The sequence below is a fragment of the Mesocricetus auratus genome, unplaced genomic scaffold (assembly GCF_017639785.1).
Source record: "Mesocricetus auratus isolate SY011 unplaced genomic scaffold, BCM_Maur_2.0 Super-Scaffold_100676, whole genome shotgun sequence".
Taxonomy (NCBI): Eukaryota; Metazoa; Chordata; class Mammalia; order Rodentia; family Cricetidae; genus Mesocricetus; species Mesocricetus auratus.
The window spans coordinates 53,526,918-53,550,361 of NW_024429266.1; the positions used below are offsets into that span (position 1 = coordinate 53,526,918).

The 23,444-nt window shown below is 51.3% G+C and overlaps 1 protein-coding gene across 2 annotated transcripts in view; it reads right to left on the minus strand.

The window, feature by feature from the left end:
* The window catches only part of Cacna1s (calcium voltage-gated channel subunit alpha1 S), a 63,031-nt gene that overhangs the window by 22,617 nt on the left and 16,970 nt on the right, over positions 1-23,444 (minus strand). For both annotated transcript variants that reach the window (XM_005073429.4, XM_005073428.4), the window contains exons 4-22: positions 23,072-23,214; positions 22,793-22,945; positions 21,250-21,455; positions 19,909-20,012; positions 18,278-18,423; positions 17,453-17,534; positions 15,874-16,034; positions 13,020-13,245; positions 11,865-12,072; positions 10,703-10,823; positions 9,409-9,523; positions 8,263-8,356; positions 7,519-7,588; positions 5,425-5,557; positions 4,546-4,675; positions 3,869-3,928; positions 2,315-2,421; positions 1,862-1,949; positions 1,523-1,630 (exon numbers count right to left, since the gene is read on the minus strand). In XM_005073429.4, the coding sequence (XP_005073486.1) occupies positions 1,523-1,630; positions 1,862-1,949; positions 2,315-2,421; positions 3,869-3,928; positions 4,546-4,675; positions 5,425-5,557; positions 7,519-7,588; positions 8,263-8,356; positions 9,409-9,523; positions 10,703-10,823; positions 11,865-12,072; positions 13,020-13,245; positions 15,874-16,034; positions 17,453-17,534; positions 18,278-18,423; positions 19,909-20,012; positions 21,250-21,455; positions 22,793-22,945; positions 23,072-23,214 (2,455 nt within the window). The remainder of the gene's footprint in view (positions 1-1,522; positions 1,631-1,861; positions 1,950-2,314; positions 2,422-3,868; positions 3,929-4,545; positions 4,676-5,424; positions 5,558-7,518; positions 7,589-8,262; positions 8,357-9,408; positions 9,524-10,702; positions 10,824-11,864; positions 12,073-13,019; positions 13,246-15,873; positions 16,035-17,452; positions 17,535-18,277; positions 18,424-19,908; positions 20,013-21,249; positions 21,456-22,792; positions 22,946-23,071; positions 23,215-23,444) is intronic.

Consider the following 23,444-nt stretch of genomic DNA (forward strand, 5'->3'; position numbering starts at 1 on the left):
GCACCCAGGAGGGAAATGGAGGGATGGAGACATGGTTAGGAAAATAGGGTAGGGAAGTGGGCTCTGTGGGAGCTTGACGGGAGGGAGAAGGGAAAGAAGAGACATTTCTTCTCTTACTCTGAGGGCAAGGCCACCATCATCCATTTTCACATTCCTCTACTGTCTCCCACCCAGCCTGGCTGCTGCCTTAGATGGGCGTTTGTGGAATAGACAAGATTGGACCTGAGGCTCCCATCTTCCTCCCTCTGAAGAAACCTCCCTCACAGTCTACACTGAACAAGGGAAGGGCTTGCCTCACCCTCATCTCTCTTCTCCTGCTTGTGGGCAGTCCAAGGCTGCTCAGGAAGCAAGAGACATACAGATGGACACTCCCAGTAGGGCTCTGACAAATTTAAACATGTCCTCAGAATTAAGTAAGGATCCCCAGCACATTCCAGGTAAGGCCAGATCTCCCCCAATCTGACTTCAGCAAGAGCACATTCTCCGTTGTCTTTATCACATACTGAACACCTGAAAAAGGTTCTCTTTGAACAAAGAGTTGGATACAAGTCATCCTAAGACATCCATGGATTCTGGTCCAGCCCCTTGGAAGGCCCTGAGAGAGGAACGCCTCAGTCAAGGGGCCCAGCTGCCCTGCCTCCCTTCAGGGCTCTGTCATTTCTTCAGGGCACTCCTTCTTTAAAGTTGCCAGAGCACAGGGTAGAGGACACAGGCATGACGGAAGAGGGGCTGTGGCTCCTTCAGGGCAGTGGCCAACAGGACCCCTCCTCCTGAGGAACCTTGAAAGACCAGATACTGACCACTTTCCTCAAAGCCTGTACCATGTCCTCAGGAGGATCAGGGCTTTGCCTTTGAGTTGCTCAACCCTAGCCAAGGCCCTGGTCCAGCTACAGAGAGAGTGATTCTTCCATGTTGGTTGAGTGAATAGACTACTGCATGTCTAAGGCTGCCCGAGGTTATACAGTCATGAATGGAGTCACGCTAGGAAGTAGCGCACTCTACTATCAATTTCTGCATCCTACAGAAAGTTTAAGAGTCATAGGCATCTAGAAATCAAAATTCAGTGGGGAAGCCATCCCTGAAGAGAAACTGGAGAGCTGTGATCTCCCAGGGAAGGTTAGTAGGATTAATTAGGTCAGCTGTGGATGAGAAATGAAGATGGCTTCTGCAGAGGCTCCTGGGTGGGGTGGATGATGCCAGGCATCCCAGCCAGGACCACGGATAGCAGAGCCTGGCGGCAGCAAAGAAGATGTCTGGAGAGCTGGTGAGAGGAAAGGTAATGACAGGGCCTGTGGGTAGCAGTAGATGCAATGGCAGGAATGGCAGGGTGGCCAGAGAACCAAAGGCTAGCATCAGGCATCGCCTAGCCAACAAGCTCTGGATGTTTCCTAGTTCCCACACCATGGATTCAGGGTCATTTGCTTCCATGATTTGGAGTTCTTTTGCTTGAGAAGAAGTGACCGGCCTTTGTCATGACCTTCAACTTGGCCAGGGAAGGGCTGCCGGCCAGGCAGGGCCTCACCTTGAAAAGCTGGACTCCGATGCAGGCAAATATGAACTGCAGGAGGGTGGTGACCAGCACGATGTTCCCGATGGTGCGGATGGCGACGAACACGCACTGTACCACGTGCTAGAGGCAGGGGTAGTTGGTGGGAACGGGGCCTGCTACCCCACTGCACCCCACCACCCTGCTCAGGGAACCCTAGCAATTCAAGACTCTGCCTCCTAGCACAGCTAGGCCCCTGAGGCAAGCTGGCTGGCCTGCCCCAGTCTCACCCCCATAGCTGGTCCAGATGAGCATCTGAGTTGAGGATCTGGAGTCAGGACTGCAGACCCCTCCCCTATCTGGGGCCTCTCTAACCTTCAAGCCTTTGGCTCTGTTGATGGCTCGGAGTGGTCGCAGCACTCTCAGAACTCTCAGGATCTTCACCACGGAGATGGCGCTGGACCTGCAGGACACAAGTTGCTGTGAGGCCTAGAGCCACAGGCTTTGTTGTCTCTTACCTGGAGCTTTCCACATGCGCCCACCCCCAGAAAGCTGCTCATTGGCTCACTTCTCTGTGGATATAGCCTGTCTCTTCCACCAGATTAGAAACGGCCCACAGCTGGGCCCGTACTCCCCACTCTAGGGGCATGGCTACCTTCTCTTTGCTCACCTCCCCGCCCCACCCGGATCTCAAAGACAAGGCTCTGAACATTTAGCCACCCTCATGTTTCAGCCAGGAACCCAGGCATGTGCAGAGCTGGCGTCTCCTGCTCTGAGGCACAGGCATAGAGCACCCATGTGACGGGGCTGGGCCCTGTCACTGCTTACTCGAGCCCCATGGAGATGAGTGACACGGCCACCACCAGCAGGTCCAGGATGTTGAAGTAGTTGCGGCAGAAGGAGCCTTTGTGCAGGAAGGCCCCATAGGTGGTCATCTAGAGAGAGGCAACATCTGGAGCAAGCATCTGGAGGAGCAGGCTTGCCCCTCAAGAGAAGGGTTTCCTATCACTGTCTGCGGGGACAGTGCCCACTGTGTCAGGGAGTGCTCAACTCTGTGCGGGGAAGTGCTCCCTCCAAGGGTGCTCTCTCTGCTATATGCTTCAGATAAACCCTGGGCACTTCCACAACGCCTGTGCCGGTCTCTGTCCTCAGAGGGGGAGTCCTTTCCTCCAGATGTCTTCATGTGTCTTGGGGTGGGAAGCCTGGCTGGCCCTCTCCTGGGGACTCATCTCCTCTGCCTTGCTGGTGTAACTTCATTTCAAGGTCTAATTCTGACACCCCACTTCCAAAGTCCTCCTTGGGCTCTAGGAAGCTGCCTTCTCCCTCCGCTCAATGGTGGAAGCGCTGAAAAGGGAGTACTCCTCTCTGCTCTGCTCTGGTCCTTAAACACAGTCACCTTCTCCTCTGCTATTGGGAGAGATAAAAGCCTGATGGAGCCTCTCCCTGCTCGACAGGACCAGATACAGGAACAGGCACACAGGGCTGTGTTGTGGAAACCCAAACCAGGACAATGGTCCTCTTTAAACAAGAGAACTGCTTTCTGTCTTAGTGGATAGCCCTGGACTCCTTTATTCACTATGCGCCCACGATGACCTTAAGCTTCAGCTCTTCCTGCCTCCGCCTCTTGGCTGAGCAGATTACAGGCATATACTACTGGCCTGCTGTCACACAGTGCTGGGAATCCAAGCCAGCTCTTTATGAGTATTAGGCAAGTACTCGCAGTGAAGCCATATCTCCAGCCCATGTGAGGGTAAACTTTTAACACATTTTAAAAATCTGGGAATTTCTGATTTACAAAAGCTATTTCCTTATGGGACAGAACAAGATGTGGCATTGGAGGACACCCCCTGTCCTCCACCAAAGTTAGAGGGCATTTCCAGACCTGCAGGTTCCTTCTTCAAACAGTTAGACTCCATAGCATGCGACCAAGATGCAGCAAAGGCAGTCTTCAAGGCTACTGAACTCTCCTAGGACACTCCCCTATGGCCACTAGGAGGACAAGCACTTGCCTGGTACTTGGAGAGAAGGGCAAATCTCAACTCCAGGTCCACGTTTAGGTTAATTGTGTCTTCCATGTGGCAAATCCGAGCTTTTCTGAGAGGTGGTAGCCACAGGCGGATCATATTTCTTGTCTCCAGTCTTCCATTCTCAGCCACCTGCTCCCTCACCTGAGTCCTCTTTGCTTAGGAGCTGAAGCCCTGTGTGGTTTTCTGGTTCTGACAAGTCTTTCCTACCATTGTTCTTCTCTATTTTATTTCTCTCCTGTTCCTTTGTAGTGTCCCCAAGTGAGTCACTGTATGTAAGTGGGAGCCACACATCCCTGACCCTTGGTGCCCAGCCATGCCCGTCCCCAGCAATGTCCGTCCGGCAGTTTTCACTCACCTTAAGGACAATCTCCACGGTGAAAACAGCGGTGAACACATAATCAAAATACTCAAGGATCTGGAGGTGGGACAGAGGAGAGGCAGCCAGTAAGAGAATTGGCAGCGCAATGACTCCACTACAACCATCATCACCACCGTCGCTATCACCACGACCACCAATCATTGTCACCCTTATCGTTACCACCACCACCACTACCATTACTGCTACCACAATCATTACCATAACTACCACCACCATTTTCATCACCATTACCATTGACATCATTACCTCATCACATCAATACCACCACCATTATCAACAACATCCACCACCACCACCGTCATCGCTGCGATCGCCACCATCTCTATCATTACCTTTACCGCCGCCACTAACATCACTGCGGTCATCACCACCACTATCATCGACACTATTGATACCACCATCATTACCCTCTTGACCGCCATCATAATTGCCAGCACCAGCACTATTCAGGACAGGCAGGCATGGCCTAACTTACTCCTGCCGTGGGAGCACTGTTCAGAAGCTGCAGTGGCAAGTCCCAGCCCTCCAGAACCTCAGATGGCTATGGCCACATAGAGGGTATTATTGAACGTGGGCCCCAGAGTGGGCTGGGGGTAGCTGAGGCCTGGAGCGGAGGAGGAGGGCGCTGAGCCAGCTGAGGGGGCTGCCATCACCTGGTTCCTCATGGAGTCAGCCCGGATGGGGTCCTCGGCGGCCAGCGCAGCACTACTGAGCAGGATGAAGAGCAGGATAAAGTTGGTGAACCAGGTGGCATTGACAATGCGGTGACAAAGGACACGGATCCTGGTGGGGGCAGGTTGGGGGATGGGAACTGTGAGATGCTGGAAGTTCAGGCTTCATTAACTTCGGTCCCATAACGGGACACTCGATCCACCTGCTGCTCCCTCACAGTCAGGGAGTAAGTACACCCTCACAGCCACATGATCCCCCGACCGGATACGCAGGACTTGGCGCTCACTTTGTTCCTTTAGTCCTCGTCACATCTCCCAACTGAGCCCCTTCATCACTAGTCCCCTCTACCCACCACCATGAAGATTCCCCAGCCAAGAATGGGACAGGCCGATCCTCCCTGGGGCAGAAGAAACTCCATGAAGTCTGTTTGTTCCAAAACTGAAGATTATAATGCTAATAAAAACTCCAGCTCTCCCTAGACCTCATCTTCTCGCCCTGCCTAAAACGCCCTTAGAAAGGAACTAGCAATGACATTCCCTCTTAGGTGTAAGCAATGATAGAGTACGATTTCTCCCAGAAATGCTAGCATTTTATTCATTTTAAAGGAGTTTCACTTTTGTTATGTGCTGGGCATTGAGACCAGTGCCTCATGCATGTTAAGCAAACTCTCTGTTATGAAGCTACACCCCAGCTTACTGCTAGCATTTTAGGCAGAGCACAAGACTATAACCTAAAGGAGTGAGCTGTGCATATGGTAACCAAAGATGGAGAGAATCAAGAGTAAATCTCTTCGGGGAGGGAAGCCACCGTCTCTGAGAGCCTCGTCAGCTACCCCACAGGGCTGCCAAGGCACTACCTACTTATTGGTGGGGCTGAAGATGAAGAAGGAGCTGGCCTCCGGAATGGGCACTGCTTTCTCTTTTAGCTGCAGCTCGGCCAGAGGGCGTGGTCGGGGGCTTATTGGGATCTCAGGCTCATCTTCTTCATCATCCCCTGTGGAGCAAGGGGAAGAAATAAGAGGTGTTTCCAAACCTTGCCAGGCCCTTGGCTTCTGTGCTCAGAGTTCTCCTAGGAGCCTCTGAAGCTGCTAGGCAAAGGCCAGTTTGGGATACAAGGCAATAGCAGGATACAGCCTGGGCCTTCCTTTGGTGCATAGTGCAGTCTAGCTCAGAAGTCCCCCAAACCTTCTGCAAAGAGGGCCGGGAGCAAGATTAAGGAGTCTGGCTGGGCATGGTGGCACATGTCTCTAATCCAGGGTTAGGATTCTTAAAAACAAGAATTTCTAGCATGGGCAGAATGGAGCCAACATCTCTTGAGCTTTGGCAAGGATCATGGCCACTGAGGTGAAGCGGAAGGCAGAGAGGAGGAAAAAGATACTTCAGGTATATGCCTAAAGTTGTGCACTGCGTGGGTCCCCCCACCGACAGCACTCCTCCCCACCTCGTCAACCCCGCCAAGACCTTAGGCATGCCAACAGCGCCAACAGTGCTCTCTCCATGGCAGAGACCTGTGGGTTCCTCAACCCACCCAAATCACAGCCCCACCCCTTCCCCAACGGGACACTCCCATCTGCCTGACCTGCCATGGCTGTTTAATTGCAGAGAGGGTTCATCCTTAGGGTTTGCATCTTTGCAGCTCCCCTTAAACCTTTATTCCTTTGTCTGTGCTTGTTTTGTTAATTTTATTGCACATACTCTTTTTTTTTCCGGTACTGGGACTTGAACCCAAGGTCTCATGCATGATAGGAAAGCACTCAAACCACTGACCTATATGGTTCCCTGCCTTGGCCTCTAGAGGAACTGGGATTCTAGGACTGTGCATGAGACCCAGATTGCACACAACTTTTGTCAAAAGGCACTTCAACTTATTTTTGGAAAGGGGTCAGATATATTCAGGGGCCTTGGAAAGAGCGCTCTCCAACCTCTGTGTTCTCTGCTGCCTGCTCTCATTTCTCTCTAGCCCCTCCCCTTTTCCTCACCACATAAGATTCCTATGCCTGTCACCCTCCCAGCTTCATGCTAGTCACGTGCACTCAACAGAGGGTAACCATTAGGTGACAACTCCACGTGAGGTGTTCTCAGTATTTCCCCCTGCTAGACATTTGAAGGAGTTTTGCCAGCCTTGCTCCTCACACTTCACTTTGGAAAATCATTTCATGCTATCATTTCTTTGATTTGTGGGAGGCCTACTGTGTGCCAAATGCCGCCATTCCCGAGCACAGAAAGTCCAGTCGGAGCTGAGAGACACTGAAGCTAACCAGCCGATTCCACGGTAAGAAGTGAAATGTTCAGAAGGACCCATGGGGGAGCTGACAGAGCCTGCGAGTACTTGTGCCCAGGTTTTTCCAAGAGGCCACGCGGTGCTAATGCAGCTTGGCTCTGCTTCTACCATGCATTATGCCCTTGGTCCAGATGAGCAGGCTCACACAGCAGCCCGTGGCTACATGCACTCGGGATGCTGCCGTTGGAAGCTGCGGCTCTGCTTTAGCCACTTTCCTTCCCACGCCACTCCTGGGCATTTTCACACAGCGGCAGTCTAGCAGTCGTGGCTTTACCCCAGATACAGGGTAGGCGGTGGTCTGCATCGTCACATAAATGAAAACGCCCTTCTTTGGCTGGAACCCAGTGAATGGTCAGGGAAGACTTGTGTGCCCACCAGCCCTGCGCTCTTTGAAAACTGGGTGTCCAGTACTGAAGCAGATAACTGGAACTCAGTAAAAGTAAATTAAAGCATATGTGGAGTATTATATTTTGTTGTGTCTATTGCAGGGAGAGGCAGGCTTGCGGGTTGCTTCTTTGCAAGGCTAGGTGCAGAAGGGACATCTCCAGGGTCTTGGTCTCAACATGGAGAGGTCCAAGTAGTAGACGCAAGGAGACACCCAAACAGAGAACTCAGCATCAGCGTGTTACCCCTTCGACAGTATCCTGCTCCAGCCTAGGCTTTGGGACCCTTACCTGGGAAGTCAGCAGAAGGGTAGGGGTCTTTCACCTCATTGACGTTAGATTCGAACTCATCGATTTTCAGCTGTAGAAAGGAACAGTGAAGGTGGTGAGGAAGCAAAAACTGATGCTTTAATTTATCAGACATGTTCTGCGGGGACACTGTTCAGCTTCCTGAATGTTCCCTGTAACCTGAGAGGCAGGTGGCAGCCGGGTAGTTATGTCTTACAAATAAGAAGTCAGGCCTAGCGAGGTATACAACTTGTCCAAATCTGTGTTGGGCAAAAGCAAGGATTTAGCAGTCATTTCACTGTGTGTTCCCTTGGCTTCCTGCAGGAGAACTGAGCTCCCCAGGCCAAGCTATCCAGCCTTTCTGCAGCCCAGGACCCTGGCTCACGACTCTCCTCATGCTCCACAATGGTGAGCAGGCCCAGGCTGGAACGTGCAAGGCAGGGCCAGCAGAGAGGAAAGCTAGGCTCTTAGTAGAACAGTGGGTGGGCAGGTGGGCTGCCTTCTTGTTCTGCACAGGACTCCAAGGAAGTCTGGTTCCCAGGATGAAGGGCCTGTGCCTCTCCAAACAGGAGTCCCCGGAAGAGACATAGATGTGGGCTTTCCCTCCTACAGAAGCAAGGGGATGTTGTCTCCACTACCCTATGTCTCCTTCCTATCTCCAAAGTGCCCCCCCACGTGACATGGGGAGTCAGTGGACTCTCAGAGGCTCTCCAGCCAGCCTGTAAAATTCCCCGTGTAAGGGCTCACCTTGGCGGTGGTAGGGATGCCTTCACCCTTGAACTTCTGCTCCAGCTTCTTAGCTATGGTGGACTTCTCTTCTTCCGACTTGTCTGGGAGCCCCCTGAAGTGAAAAACCAAGGAGATCAAGGTGGAAGCCATAAGAATGGTTTTGGGCTGACAACACCCTCAAGAAGATTTCACACCAATACCTCAGGGGGATTTATGGGGGAAGGAGCAGCATTGGCCACAAATGGGAAGGACAGTAGGCCTAGGTGAGCTTTTTCTCTGTGGTAGAAGGTGTGACCCTCTGCTCAAGCTAGACTTTCAATGGACATCCTTCGTCTGTTCTAGCGGATGAGTGGGGAGTGGCTTTGCACCTATTTTATGTAAGATTCAAGATGGAATTATGGTCTGTCTAAGTTGCAAGCCTGGAAATGTCTGGGGCCTTTGCCAGTCTGTCCTCCCTAGCTGGTTCCATCTTGCATCCAAGAAATGGGCATCCCATTCCTGCAAGCACGTATGTTAAAAGAAGCAGGCTCCAGAATGAAGTTCAGTTAAACAAACTATGATCCTCCAAACCCCAGATGCATTAGCACAGCCTGGGAACTGGCTAGAAATTCAAGCCTTCGTCCATCCCATCTGGTTCAGGCCAGTTGACATGGACTCTACATTTCACAAAACCTCCAGATGGCTCATTTGCAGCTTGAATTTGAAAAACATTATCCAGAAAACCCGTCTCACATCTACTCCCAGGGGCACCAGCAGAACGACATGACCAATCACAGATGGACAGATCTGCAGAGAACTGAGAAGTCAGCCCCTACTTCACCGAAGCCCAAGGCTCCACAAGTAAACGACTCTTTCCAAGAGGAACAGTGACTCAATAGCTGGGCTGTGAGGGAGGAAGGAAATCTCAGAACACACTAGGCCTGATCATCGTATTTCTTGAGGCCTGTTTAGAAGACCAACTTGTCTCCAGTTTGGCCCAAAGAACATATGGTGTAACTTCAGAAGGCCTGAATGTCCTGCTTGGAGAAGTCCGCCCACAAGAGTGGGCGCCAGGTGGCCCCTGCTCATGCAGCTCGAGGGTGTGGAGACCTCATGTGGAGCCTTGAGGCCACAGCCACAGCTGGTTCAGCACCCCAGCTCTCACCTAGAGGGTGCAGCACTCACTTAGACATCTTCCTGCGCTTTCTCTCCTCGGCCTTGGCCTTCTGGGCGGAAGTTAGACTCTCCGCCTCCGCCAGGTTGTCCACAGCGATAGCCAGGAAAACGTTGAGCAGGATGTCTAAAGGTCAGCTAAGGAGCCTTGAGTTGTGGTGGAGGGCAGTTTCTGGGACAGGAGTTTTGCCCTCCTGTGTGTTTCAAGACCTTAATCCCTGAGAGGGCAGTTTCTTGCCAGAGCTACACCCCATGGGAGGGTACAGGCCCAGGAGTGTTGACAAGTCCTCAGGGAAGCTTGCCTGCAGATGGGGCACGAATCTGTCATAGCTTTTGAGTCTTATTCTTGGCCTGCCGGAACAGATCCAGGCTGCCCGATAGGGATCCCTGGGAACCAGGCAAAGCAAGGGCCATTGACTTCATCCCTGTCCACTTACCATGGAGTCAGATTTCAAAGCACAGCATCAGGACCCCTCAGGTGCCATCAGCATCTCTCTGTCCCTCTGCTTCACTCTACTCGCCTCTCTGCTTACCTTGCCTTTTGGCCTATCCAAATATTTTTTTCTCCTTCAAGCGGATACCTGTCTGCCCCCGAACTTCTGGACCAGGCTGCTCCCGAGCTTCTGGACCAGGCTGCCCCTGAGCTTCTAGACCAGGCTGCTCCCGAGCTTCTGGACCAGGCTGCCTCTGAGCTTCTGGACCAGGCTGCCCCTGAGCTTCTGGACCAGGCTGCCCCTGAGCTTCTGGACCAGGCTAGGCTGCCTCTGAGCTTCTGGACCAGGCTGCCCCTGAGCTTCTGGACCAGGCTGCCCCTGAGCTTCTGGACCAGGCTGCCTCTGAGCTTCTGGACCAGGCTGCCCCTGAGCTTCTGGACCAGGCTGCCCCTGAGCTTCTGGACCAGGCTGCCCCTGAGCTTCTGGACCAGGCTGCCCCTGAGCTTCTGGACCAGGCTGCCCCTGAGCTTCTGGACCAGGCTGCTCCTGAGCTTCTGGACCAGGCTAGGCTGCCCCTGAGCTTCTGGACCAGGCTGCCCCACCATCTCCACTGCTTCTCTGCTAAGCTCCCTGGGTTCTTCCCACTTGTTCAGGCTCTCACCAACCTCACAGCCAGTCACTCCCAGACTCTCCAACACTTCTGGTGGAAAGGATTATACCGTTGCTGCCATTACCTTTACTGTGTCCCATTCCACCAGTCCGCGAACCTGGGAACCAGAGGGCCTGACTTCCTGACACCTGGGGACCCCTGATCCTCCCTGTTAAGACAACTTCCCCAAGTTCTTCTCTGCACCATGGCCCCGAGGGGATACAGTTGCCACAGACAAAAAGGATGATGAAGTAAATGCACACGAGCACGCCAGGGTAGGACGGGCCTCCGTAGGCCATGATCCCATTGTACATCACAGAGTTCCAGTCTTCTCCTGTCAGGACCTAGGTGGAGAGCGCATGAGGTAAGAGGACCCATCACCCCAAAGGCCTTGGTCACCGTCAATTCTCCCAGTCCCCACGGTCCAGGCGGCCACTCCCTATTGTCCTCATGTTCCTCTTCCTTATCTACAATGTTATCAATGTTATCAAGGTGAGAGTGGGCTTAGAGGAGGAGTGGGCGGGCTCAAGGGAGGAGCCAGTGGGCATGGAGGAGGAGTGAGTGGGCTGGGGGAGGAGCGAGTGAGCTCAGGGGAGGAGCTCAGGACTGAAGGGCTGCCTGGAGTGGTTGGAAAAAGTCTTATCAAACCTCTCCATAGTCAAGTTTGATCATGAGGCCACCACTCTGTTCTTAATCTCCAGGCTGAAGTGGACGACACTCAGCCAGGCCTCTGTTATCCTGGCCTCCAAAAATAGGACCAACGTCAAGTCCCTTGAAAAGCACCATCCCTGGCCAGCCAGTGAGGCAGTGAATGAAGTCATCTACAGGACTGACTGTCCCCTACCACTCCTGCTGATATGGAATGGTAGAGTGGCTTGTGAGATACTGGTGACATGAAAAGGAACATTTTCATGCTCAAGATTAAGAAAGCGCCTCTGGGAGCCTGTGGCCCTGAAGGTCACTGAACCACAGCCATGATCCCTTGAATGGCTTCTCATAAACAGGTAGCCCCTATGCTTCTCTTGTGAGAATGGGGCTCAGAAGCCTGGCTTTCGCAGCTTGTAGAGAGAGCGACAAGCTTGTCTGACTTTGCCCCAGAGATGTGGGCAGCACACCTCCGGCTTCCAGGCTACCAGAAGTATTGACATCAGCTGCTGTAGCACTGTCAGGCACCAGGAACCGAAAGAAACCGACAGAGTGGTCATCACTAGGCACAGCTCCAGGGAAAGAGACACATACCACAGTATGGCAAAGGCTCCAGGTACAGGCAATAGAAAGTGTGAAGGATGCTGAATTCAGCCGACAGGTCAGAGAAAAGCTTCCCGGATACTGAAGCAGGATTCTGCAACCTCCCAGAACGAGGGCTTCCAGGGCAGAACACCTACCTGGAAGACACTGATGAGGGCCTGGGGGAAGTTGTCAAAGTTGCTACGCCGCACTTCTGTGTCTTCGAAGTCATATCTGCCTCCAAAGAGCTGCATGCCCAGCAGGGCAAAGATTATGATGAAAAGAAAGAGCAGCAGCAACAGAGAGGCGATGGAGCGGATGGAGTTGAGCAGCGACGCCACCAGATTGCTCAGTGATGTCCAGTACCTGAGGAACAGGAGCAACAGGGTAGGGACTGCTCAGGACCTTCTCACTGGCTCTCAAGCTTGGGGGGCTGGAGGCAATGGCCCAATACCGAGGACATAACAGAAGAGGGCTTCCTGTGGCTGAATCCCTGGTCGCATGGTGCATGTCTCTTGCTAATCATCTGCCTGAGTTCCCACTATTGCACACTCCTCAGCAGGGCTAAGAATGAACTTCTGTCCTCACTATTTACACACCGCTGGGACAGGAAAGACCTGTGCTCATGCCAGCGCTGGGCAAACGCTAAGACGACCATAGAGCCCTGCATCTGTGCTTTCAGTTGCCTGGAGCCTGTGGAGGACAGCATCAAATCCTATAAATGCAGTGCTAGGATATATTTTCAGAGAAAGACCACAGTCACAGAATTGGATACAAGATACTATAACTGTAATTTTGTGTTGGTGTTAATTGTTCAGGAAAATTCATGGTGTATTTAAGGTCCAACACTATTTACAGATTCAAGCACCCACAGGGGCGGGAGGGGGCTTGACAAGTCCCCATAGAGGGAAGAAGCATGAAATCATGAAATCATGTCCTTTCCCATCTATGTTTGGTCCCCCCTTCAGCCCCGTGTCTCCTTTCTCCCCCTCCCACCCCCTCTCTCTTTCTGTCTCTCTCTCATTCTTCCTCTGTCTCCCTCTCTCCCTCTCTCTCTGCCTCTCTCTCCTCTGTCTGTCTCTTCCTTCCATCTTCCAGGGCTTTCCTTTTCTCCTTTCTTCTTCTTCCCGACTCCTCCCTTTCTCCTATCCTCACACAGATAATAGTGACAAAGGGGGAAATGAGCATCAAGCGGTGTGAGTGGGATTTCTCTTACCCAGAAGGAGAAAAGGGAGGCCTAGGCCAGGCCAAGACGGGACTTTGTCAGCCCCTGCAGCATCAGCCTGTCGAGGGGCCCAGCTGCCTGCACTCACTTGGTGATCTTGAAGAGCCTCAGGAGACGGATGCAGCGGAGCACAGAGATGCCCAGCGGCGTCATGGCCCCTGACTCCACCAACAGGATCTCCAGGATACCACTGCACACCACAAAGCAGTCAAAGCGGTTGAAGATGGACATGAAATACTGGCGCAGGCCCAGCCCATACATCTTCAGCAACATCTCAATGGTGAAGAGAGCCAGCAGCACGCGGTTGGCGACATCTGCAGAGGGTAGCAGGGCCTGAGCATTGCTCCCTTCCCTCTTCCTCCTCCCAGCCTCTGCCCCAGGTGAGCCTCTACCAGCACACAAGTCCTACCTTCCAGGGCACTTAAGCCTTTCTAATTTTCAGGACCTAGGAAAGGGTCAGCAAGATGGCTCAGTAGGTAAAGGTGCTTGCTGCTAAGCCTGATGACCTGAGACTGATCTCCAGAAGCCATATGGTGGAAGGAGAGAACAGAGTTCCCTCCACAAAGCTAATTGATCAATCAATCAATCAATCACACCAAACAACCCAACCTCCTAGTAAAACCTGGTGAATTTTGCCCATCAAAAGGACCTAAATCCTTCCTCATTAAACATAGTCCGTTTTCCTAGTACCGAGAGGGTGGGCTTCACTAGGCAATCTGTCCCTGTGTGCTCTGCCTGGCCCCATCAGGAAGCCCACCGTCAGTAACTGTCTTTCTCAGTTACTTTACTTCTCCCTTTCGAATGGTCTCTTTGTGCTCTCTTATCCAGCTCTAGGGTCAATTCCATGTTGCCAAATCCAGCAGACACGGATTTTCATGTACTTGCTTTCCCACAATTCCATTCACCATCTGCTTGCTCTTTCAAATACTCTCTCCATCACTACCCTGGCTTCTGTGACACCACATTTTTAGGTGTTCCCAAATTGCATTCCTCTGTCTTCTTCTTTTTTTTTTTTTTTTTTTTTTTGGTTTTACAAGACAGGGTTTCTCTGTTTTGGAGGCTGTCGGTCCAGCCTGGCCTCGAACTCACAGAGATCCGCCTGCCTCTGCCTCCCGAGTGCTGGGATTAAAGGCATGCACCACCACCGGCCGGCTTCCTCTGTCTTCTCCTAGTCCCCTCTGTCCCGCATTCTTTACCAAGGGACTGGCTGTTGGACTTGAGATATGCACTCTCCCCTGACAATCTGGTGATGCCCTATGATCAAAGATCCACCGCTGTTCCTACCAAAGACTCCCACCTTTAATTCTTCAAAGACAAGCATCTCCATGCGACCCAGACCCATTTTTTCCATCAGCTTCTCAGAGGTACCTCCAGCTCAGTATGCACCACAAGGGCAGATGATGCCTATTATCCCACACTTGTCACAACAACATGGTGATTGGCTGTCTTTGCCATCTTAGAAAGCAGCAGGGCCACCACCACCCATCTGTCGGCTCAGTTCAGGAGTCCCACGTTCCCCTCTTGATGGGTAGCGTTCCATCTTCCCGTGGGTTTACTCACACTGCCTGACAATGTGTAGCACAGCCAAGCAGCTCTCTAGAGAACTGGCAGCAATGAATGGATGATGAGATGGGGTAGGCACGCATCGGAATGGCCCGTTTGTGTTCTGCTCCTTAAAACTGTAGTCCTAGTTCATCCATTTTAAACTTAGTCTCTTTTGTAGTGTTCCAGCATGCCATGTTCCTGCTCAGCTCTCTCGCACGCATCAGACCGGCGCTCTTCCTCAGAGCAACTCTGTTCTTTATTTGAGTTGTGATCTTTCTCCCTTGGGAGCTCATCACTGGAGATGCTTTCCTCCGGGCATTCATATGCCCTGGCTTGAGGACACTCCTAAAAGAACTCCTCCAGGGTTCTCATTTGTCTTTGATTAGCTGATGGGTTTGTCTTAGTTTATTATCCCTGCACTGTGAAAGATGCTGTCAGCTGGACCCCATACCCACACGGGCCATAGGATGGAGTTTAATTTTTTCCTGTGACATGCTTCTTCCTTCCCAGGACCCCCGGCTGAGGGAACTTCCAGACTCCTTGTTTGTCTCAGTGGTCAATAAGGTTTTAGAATCCCTTTCTAGTACCTATCTCTAAGCAGATGTACTGGCTTTTGCTCCCTGCCTTACACAGGTCCAGGGTCCTGTCTCTGGTCCCTGTATAGGCGTGAAGAACCCAGTTACCACCCCTGAGGGTTTACACCTAGGTCTAAAATATCTCTGCAGGTGAGTTCATGAGCTCCCTGCCTGTGCCACTCAGAGACTTCCTTGTCTTCCCTGGATGGGCTGGAAACAATTAACATCTGACTTGTCTTATAACTAAGTATGCTCCTTGAAGTCGTGAGCAATGAATTAATTGTTTACTATATATATGTAGTATATATACTGCCATTGATGGTGCAGGGGTGCCCAGAGCCAGTTCTAGCACAAGGTGAACCGGGGGCAGCTACTGCTCGGTGCCACTGGTTCTGTCTTGCCTCCCCTAGGCATCCATGCAGATAGACACGTACATACAATCTCACTTACTGCATAGTTGGTTACTATAGTGTAACAGTATTTGAACTTGGATACTTAGAACTCTCAATTATTGACAGTCTTATGTACAATGGTATATAACTGAATAATTTGCATAGATATCTGAGGAAGCATCTGAAAATTGTCTCTATGTGTCAATGGCACTGCCCCAGAGCAGAATGATGCCAGGGCAGGGGGAGGTGGGCATGCCACCCTGCCTTTTGATGTCTCTATTCTCCCACTGTGAAAGGAGGGAGTTGGGCCAATCAGCAGTACATAATTTCCAGAAGGTGTTGTCAGTCTCATTGACTTCAGCACACCCTGCAGCACCCTTGGCAGGTTTAAGCTGAGTGCTCATTCCTGGCTGCATTCCGTCTGACTCACCTTGCAAATGAGTCAGCCAGAGTGGCTGGTTATGGTGCTCTGAGGCAATAGACAGGGTGTTGAGGGCAACGATCAGGATCACCAGCCAATAGAAGACCCTGGATTTCACTAGGTCATGACACTTCCAGCGGAAGACACGGTTCCACTGCCTCCAGTGCCGACTGCAGGAGAAAGGAGAATTGGGATCCATTATTTTTAGCCACACTCCAACCACGCTTACTCTCCTCTGGGTATGCAAGAGAAATGAAGGGCATGAGCCATAGAGCTGGGCCAACTTAAACCTGGCTTCTTATTAGCAAAGTTTTGCCTTTCAAGTGAGAATGATAACAACAAGGATCTCCCAGGGAATTAAGTGAGACAACACAAGCAAAATGCCTGGCACCAGACACAGATATAGACCAGGAGCACCATGCATTTTAATTCCCACTAAAGAATACTGCGGTGCCAATTCAATGCATTTTTAAAGGAAGTTTTACTAACTCAAAGAGGATTTCCAGATGGGCATGGAGGAAAGGTGTACTGATAAAGGTGTGTGTGTGTGTGCACGCGCATGCTCATGTGTGTATGTTGGGTGTGGTGCTGGAGAAATGGCTCAGCAATTGAGAGATCTGGCTGCTCCTCTGGTTTAATTCCCAGAACCCACGTGGTGTCTCACAGCCATCTGTAACTCCAGTTCCAGAAGATCCGGCCTCTGTGGACACTAGGTGTGCACACGGTGCACAGACATGCATGCAGGCAAATCCTCTCCATATAAAATAGATAAATAAATACACTTAAAATGTATGTCTTCATATATGCATGCATACACACAAGTGTGAAAATTGACCTCAGCAGAAAAGTTTAAGGAAAAAAAGTGTGCCACAAGATAGTGTGTATACATTTACTCAGCAAATATTCTCCAATATCTCCTATATACTGGTCACTGTTTTAGTCTCTATGGTGACAATAATTAACAAGAATAACTTTATTATATAAAAAGCAAATCAAGAACAAAATATCCTGGTGTGTGTGTGTGTGTATGTGTGTGTGTGTGTGTGTAGATGAAAGCACAGAAAGGATCTTAGTAGAATACACATCTGTTACCATGGTTACTTCTTTGAAGGGCAGCAGGGATCTTGGTTTTTTTTTTCTTTGCTGTTTTTCTCTATTGTTGGGATTTTCAAAGGTTATAATAATTATGTATGAATTTGGAAAAGGACACAAGCTTCTCAAAACAAAGATTAGAGCTTTGAGTGTCCCTTTGTCACTGACTTCTTAGCTAGGGCCATCTCCTTCCTGCTTGCCACCCCCACACCTTCCCTCTTTTCTCTTGCAAGCTCCCAACACCCAGCATCCTCTGCTCAGAAGGTCAAACGTGCTGGCTGTCTCCAGGGGCTCCTGTTTTACCTTCAGCGGTGTATAGATAGGTCATCGGCTCCGGGTCCTCCCTGACTGCTCATTCCCGGGCATCTAGCCACTGCTGAGTCCTCAGAGCAAGAACTGGCCCTGTTTTCTCAGACAGACCTTTCTAAGGGCTCAGGAACGTGCCACGAGGAGAGGTAGCTGGGTTCTAGCCCCATGCCCCCTGTCAGGTACTCACATGAACTGGATGATTTTGTTCAAGCCTTCGATTTCATACAAGCTCTCTGTGTCTGAACCCCCCTCATCCAAAGACAGCTTGCCTGAGGACAGGACAGATATAGTTAGCAGCCTTCAGGGAGCCTTGGGAACAGCTACACTTCATTAGGCGTTGTTGGATAGGACACCTACGAGGTGGACTCTCAGTGGGCCCACTGCTGTAACTTCCTATGAACTGGAGAGACCTGTTGCAGAGCATGTGGCCACCATAGGCAGGCCACCAGGGTGATTTGAGGAGAGCCCAGGGGGCACTTGGAGTCTATCATCTTGAGGTGCAAGGCTTTACACAGGGCATTGATGACCCTCTGAAAGCAAACACTGTACCTTTCAGTGGGTGTCCGGGTGTGCTGGCTAATTTTACACAAACTTGACACAAGCTAGAGTCATCTGAGAGGAGGGAGCCCCACCTGAGAAAGCGCCTCCACAAGATGGGGCAGTGGGCAAGCTTGTAGAGCACTTTCTTAATTAGTGATTGATGTGGGAGGGCCCAGCCCTTTGTAGGTGGGACCATCCCTGGGCTGGTGGTGGTCCTGGGTTCTATAAGAAAGCGTCTGAGCAAGTCAGTAAGCAGCACCCCTCAATGGCCTCTGCATCTTGGAACTGTGAGTGAAATTAACCCTTTCCTCCCCAAGTTGCTTTTGGTCATGGTGTTTCATCACAGCAATAATAACCTCAGACACCCTGCTTTTGGGGCCTACATAGGGTTGCACTCTCCAGGGAGTGACTGGGTAAGGGGTGCTGATCAGTAGCAAGCAGGAGGATGTTGGCCATGGCTCTGGGCCTGAACCTTCTCTCAGGTCCTCCACGTCCATGACCTCGCCCTGTGTGATCCAGCTCATGTAGCCACGAAGGTCCTCCTCCAGCTGCTGCTTCTCCCGGAGCTTTTGGAAGGTTCCCCTGGACTTGGCCTTCTCCCGTTCCTTGGTGAATTCCCTAAAACAAAACCAGGGAGATAGGAGTGGGAAAGAGGCAAGGAGGCAGGGAGAGAGGGAAGGGGGCGGGAAGAGAGGAAAGGGGGCGGAGAGATAGGGAAGGGGGCGGGAAGAGAGGAAAGGGGGCGGAGAGAGAGGGAAGGGGGCGGGAAGAGAGGAAAGGGGGCGGAGAGAGAGGGAAGGGGGCGGGGAGAGAGGGAAGGGGGCGGGGAGAGAGGGAAGGGGGCGGGAAGAGAGGAAAGGGGGCGGAGAGAGAGGGAAGGGGGCGGGGGGAGGGGAAAGGGGCGGGGACAGAGGAAAGGGGGCGGTGCCCACTGAGCTTCCTTAACACAGGGCATATCTGAGCTATACCTGTCCTCCCTGGTCTGGGGCACTGCCTGTGAGCGAGGGACCCTGTCTCTCATTCGCCCAGCCCCACCTCCAGGCACACTTCCAAACTGTTACAGGCCTCCAATTCCTTCCCAGACTATCTGATTTTCTCCTTCGGTTTATTCTTGGATGTCAGGGGTTGACGGGAGGTTCCATTATTCCAACAGAACGAGTCAGCAAGCCTCAAATTTGACATACTCCTTGTCTTTTAAGCTATCCTAAAATGATTTCTGCTTACAGACTTAAGGCCTGAGAAAATCTCCTTGGACACAAGGAGGAACTGGCAGTCACCAGGAAGCAAAGAACCTGAAGGGAGTGCAAGGCACTTATGACCAGTAGAGGGCAGCACTAGCCACCCTGGGAACTCAATGAGCTTCCGAAGAGACACCAGCTCAGTTAGCTCTGATCTAAACCCAGGGGCAGAAGGAGTCTGCCTGTAGGACAGTCACCTCACCCTGGCAGCGTGGTGTCCAGCTGGGCATCCATGACCACTGTATGCATGAAGCTTTGGGTAGCCCACCCAGTGAAGCCCACCCACAGATCAGCCCTCAGAACAATGTCTCAAACTGCACATAAAGAGCATAGAATTACAAAGGAACAGATCAAAGTGAAATATAATCACAGAAATATAGCAAATGCCAACAGAGGGGTGCAGGTGCTTCTTCACTAGCTACAAGGATCCTGTTGCGGTTCTAATGACCACCGCCATTTCACAAGCGATAATGCATGTAAAAGGGAGTGCAGAGACAGACTCGTGACATGATTTCCATTAGGGAAATCCACAGCCTCTGCTAATGCCACTGCGGTTAGTTGCCTGCATTCATTATTAAAGGAAACCCACATTTCAGTTAATGCAACAGAAAGCCAAGATGGGTTTTCTCTACCCAGCTTCTCAGACTGCTGAGTTCTGTTTACAGGTCGCCGCTGAGGAGGGTGGGGGAGGACAAGAGGCAGCAAAAATGGGAGAAATGTGCAAGCTTGAAGGGTGCGTCTTCTGCCTTCCTAGCTCAGAAGGAAGAAGTGTGCCTGGCCCGCCAGGGCTCAGAGATGAGCTGAGGTGGCTGAGGGTCTGGGTCTGCTCCTTTCTCCCCTCAACCCGCTGCCATTACTTTCTTACCCACTCAGGACACCCAGCACGAGGTTGAGGATGAAGAAGGAGCCCAGCAGAATGAGGGTGACAAAATAGATCCAGGGCCACTCATTCCCGATGGCGTCGTTGACCTGGTCCAGACAAAAGTGTGAGTTCAGTTCTCTAACCTGAAGAATAACCCCTGTCTCCAATTTTGTCTGCTCAGACACCATAAGGGAGTAGTCATCTGTGTCTGATGAGAAGACCTTTTCCAGCCTGGGGACACAAGATCCCGGGCGAAAGGTCTTCCCAAGGAGCCCTTGATGACTGTGCACCTGGCCCAGGCTAGACTGATCCGTTATCCACCTAGTCACGAGAGCCTCTCTCCTGCCTCTTAGACTCCATGTGCATTCCATTTCTTTACAGACAAAACTTTTCAAAGTGACAATCCTCTGTGACCCTTAACCAAGTGTCCCCACATCTCTAAGCATTTTCTCATCTATCTCATAAGGATATATAGTACGTGCTCTCCTCCTAGACGTGTAGCGGAGGTGAAATAGCATGTGTGACATTCCTTTGACATGTTTAATCATCGGCTTCCCTAGTGTGAGCCTGCGAGAAATGTTCATACTAATCCTTTATATTTGCAAAGCATTTGACAGTTTTACAATTCCAACCCTACAGTCAGAACTACATTGCGCTTGAGAATTCTGGATTACAGCCAGATGGGTGAGAACACAATTTTTGGCTCAGTTGCTCATTAGATTCATGGATACAGTTACATAACCTCCCTGAACCTTAATTTCCATATCTGTAAAATGGGAATGATGCTGCCTGTTGTTGTGCTACAGCACATTAAATAAGAAATATAACAGGGCTAAAAAAATACCTAACAAATAGTTTTCCCTAGTGAGAGTCTGCAATGATGATTATATACCAGGCAATGTTAACAATTCTGTAAGTTTTCTCCCCAGCTCTACAATGTGAGTGGTATATTATCTTTATAGATGAGAAGACTGATACATAGTGATATTGACATAAGAAAGCCATCTCACCCAATGGCAAGGAGAAAGACCCAAAGGGCCCCTCATCCCTCAAGTGACCAAGACACAGAACACCATGGACGAGTCACTGACATTCTGAGAAAATTCAAGCACTGAAACTAGAACTCACAGAGCTGCTAGTACCCGTCCCTTACCTCCTTCGTTGGTCTTGCAGACCTTGCACTGTGAGACCTGCCCTGGGGATACTAGACCATCTCGAGGCATGAGAAAGAGGTCATACACCTGCATGGGTGCCCAGGGGTGGCACCGAGCAGTAGCTGCCCTTCCTTCTTGCTCATCTAGTAAGTCTTTAAAAGGTAGGGACGGTTGGGAGGCTCAGACCCACCCAGTATAAGACATCGGTCCAGCCTTCCATGGAGATGCATTGGTACACGGTGAGCATCGAGAAGCCAAAGTTGTCAAAGTGGGTGATGCCATGGTTGGGTCCTGGCCAGCCTCCTCGGCACTCGCTGCCATTGATGGTGCAGGGGCGCCCAGAGCCAGTTCTAGCACAGGGTGATGGCTTCTCGTTCTCCACTGTGGCCACAATGTCTGGAGGCAGAAGGCAGGAGCATTAGGCAAGTGGGCAGTGCTGGAGGCAGGCTGCTCAAGGACCATTTGAAAGAACAGAGTAACAGAGATGAGGAGGGGCAGGACCAAAAACTGACAGTTGGTGCCTACAGCAGTTACGTTTTAGACGAACTACAAGAACTTTGGAAGGACCACGCCTAAGATGAACTGTCCCTTGAAGCTCAACTCATGCTGAGGAGTGGCCAGAGGGGTCTTTGGACCGTCTGAGATTTAAAGAGGGGGCCACTGTCCAGTTGGGATGGGCTGGGAGCAGGGGTTTCAATGCTCTGACCTGAGATTCAGTCTGGGGAGTCAAAGCAGAGCTGTTCCAATGACACTGGGCTGAGCTGTGCAAGTCACAGCACACACAGGGCCAGGTCCATCTAGGGAGGATGCTATCAGGCTTCAGATCACACCCTCTGTAGAGAGTCTTTTATTTCCTCTCTCTCTCTCTCTCTCTAACTCTCTCTCTCTCTGTATGTGTGTGTGTGTGCCTGTGTGTGAGCACGTGTATGTATGAGAGCATGTGTGTGTGTGAGCATGTGTGTACATGTGCACTACTGCGTGTGCATGTGAAGGCCAAAGGTCAACATCAGGTTTCTTCTTCAGTTGCTATCCACTTTATTTCTTGAGACAGGGTCTCTGGCTGAACATGGAGTTCACTGTTCTGTCTATGCTGGCTGTCCAGCAAGCCTCTAGGCTCTGTTTGTCTCCACCCTCCTGGCTTTTTACATGAGTTCTGGAGACCCAAACTTAGGTCCACATGCTTGCATAGTAAACACTTTACCCATTGGACTATGTCCTCAGCCAATGAAATCTAGCAATTTTGTAATATGCTGGAACACTTTTGTCTTAGGATGTTTTACAGCATCCTGCTGCCTTCTGAGATTAAGTTATCCTTGGAACACAGTGCCCTGCCTTACCACACTTACAATGTAAGCTCAGAGCTCTGTAGCTGGGTCGGGAGGACACAGATGACTCTATGAAGCTGGTGGCTCTGATCTGAGAGGAGCATTTGAATATTGCTACTCAGCACACTCATTAAAGACTTGGCTCCTCCAAATTTGTCTCAGAACTCATTCTAGACAGTCCCTGCTATGGTGGGGCAGAGCAAGCTGTGGCCAAGGCCGGCCTCTGATCTCTGATCCTGGTGGAGCTGTCCTTACTCCCACTCCCATGAGTCCAGGCAAGAGATGCCTCTTTCCAGGTGGAAAGTGGGGAGGGGTCTTGGCTTGGACACAGAGCTTCTTTACTAGCTGTGATGGCCCCATTCAGAGTTGAACGGGGCCTCTACCCCTCCACAGTCCTACATCGCTCACCCGTCCCGATGAAGTAGCAAGTCTTGTGCATCTTGCCCTTGAAGAGCTCCAGACCAATGATGGCGTAGATGATGACCATGAAGAGGACGAGCAGGGCAATGTGGAACAGGGGGAGCATGGCCTTGAAGATGGAGTTGAGGACTACCTGAAGGCCTGTCGCAAACAACAAGGGGGTAAGTCGCCCCCTTCATAGTCTCATGCCTTTCCCCCTAGAAACAGAGGGCTACCCAGGTCAGAAGGGGCAAAGGAGGGCTAGGGAGAAGAGATATTGTCACCCACTGGGCACCCCTGACACCAGCCGAAGGGGTCTGAGCACGCGGAAAGCTCGCAGGGCCTTCACATCCAAGCCGGCTCCTTTGTTGCTCATGGGGGCCGTGTTGGTTTGAATAATGTTAACTTGTTCCAGAATCGCAGTGAAGACACTGGAGGGGGAAAGATGGAGAGAAGGCAGTCAGCAATCAGAGGAGCCAGAGTCCCAGTGCCCTGGGACCCCGTATCCTGCCATGTGAAGGACCTTCAGTGGGGGGATGTTAGGGGGCAGGTCTCAATTGTAAGCACTGGAGAATTTATTTTCAAGGAATCTGATGCCAAGTTCACCTTTGATCTATTGGTGATGAACGATGCTGGCACAGAAAGGGAGGCTTCAGATGGA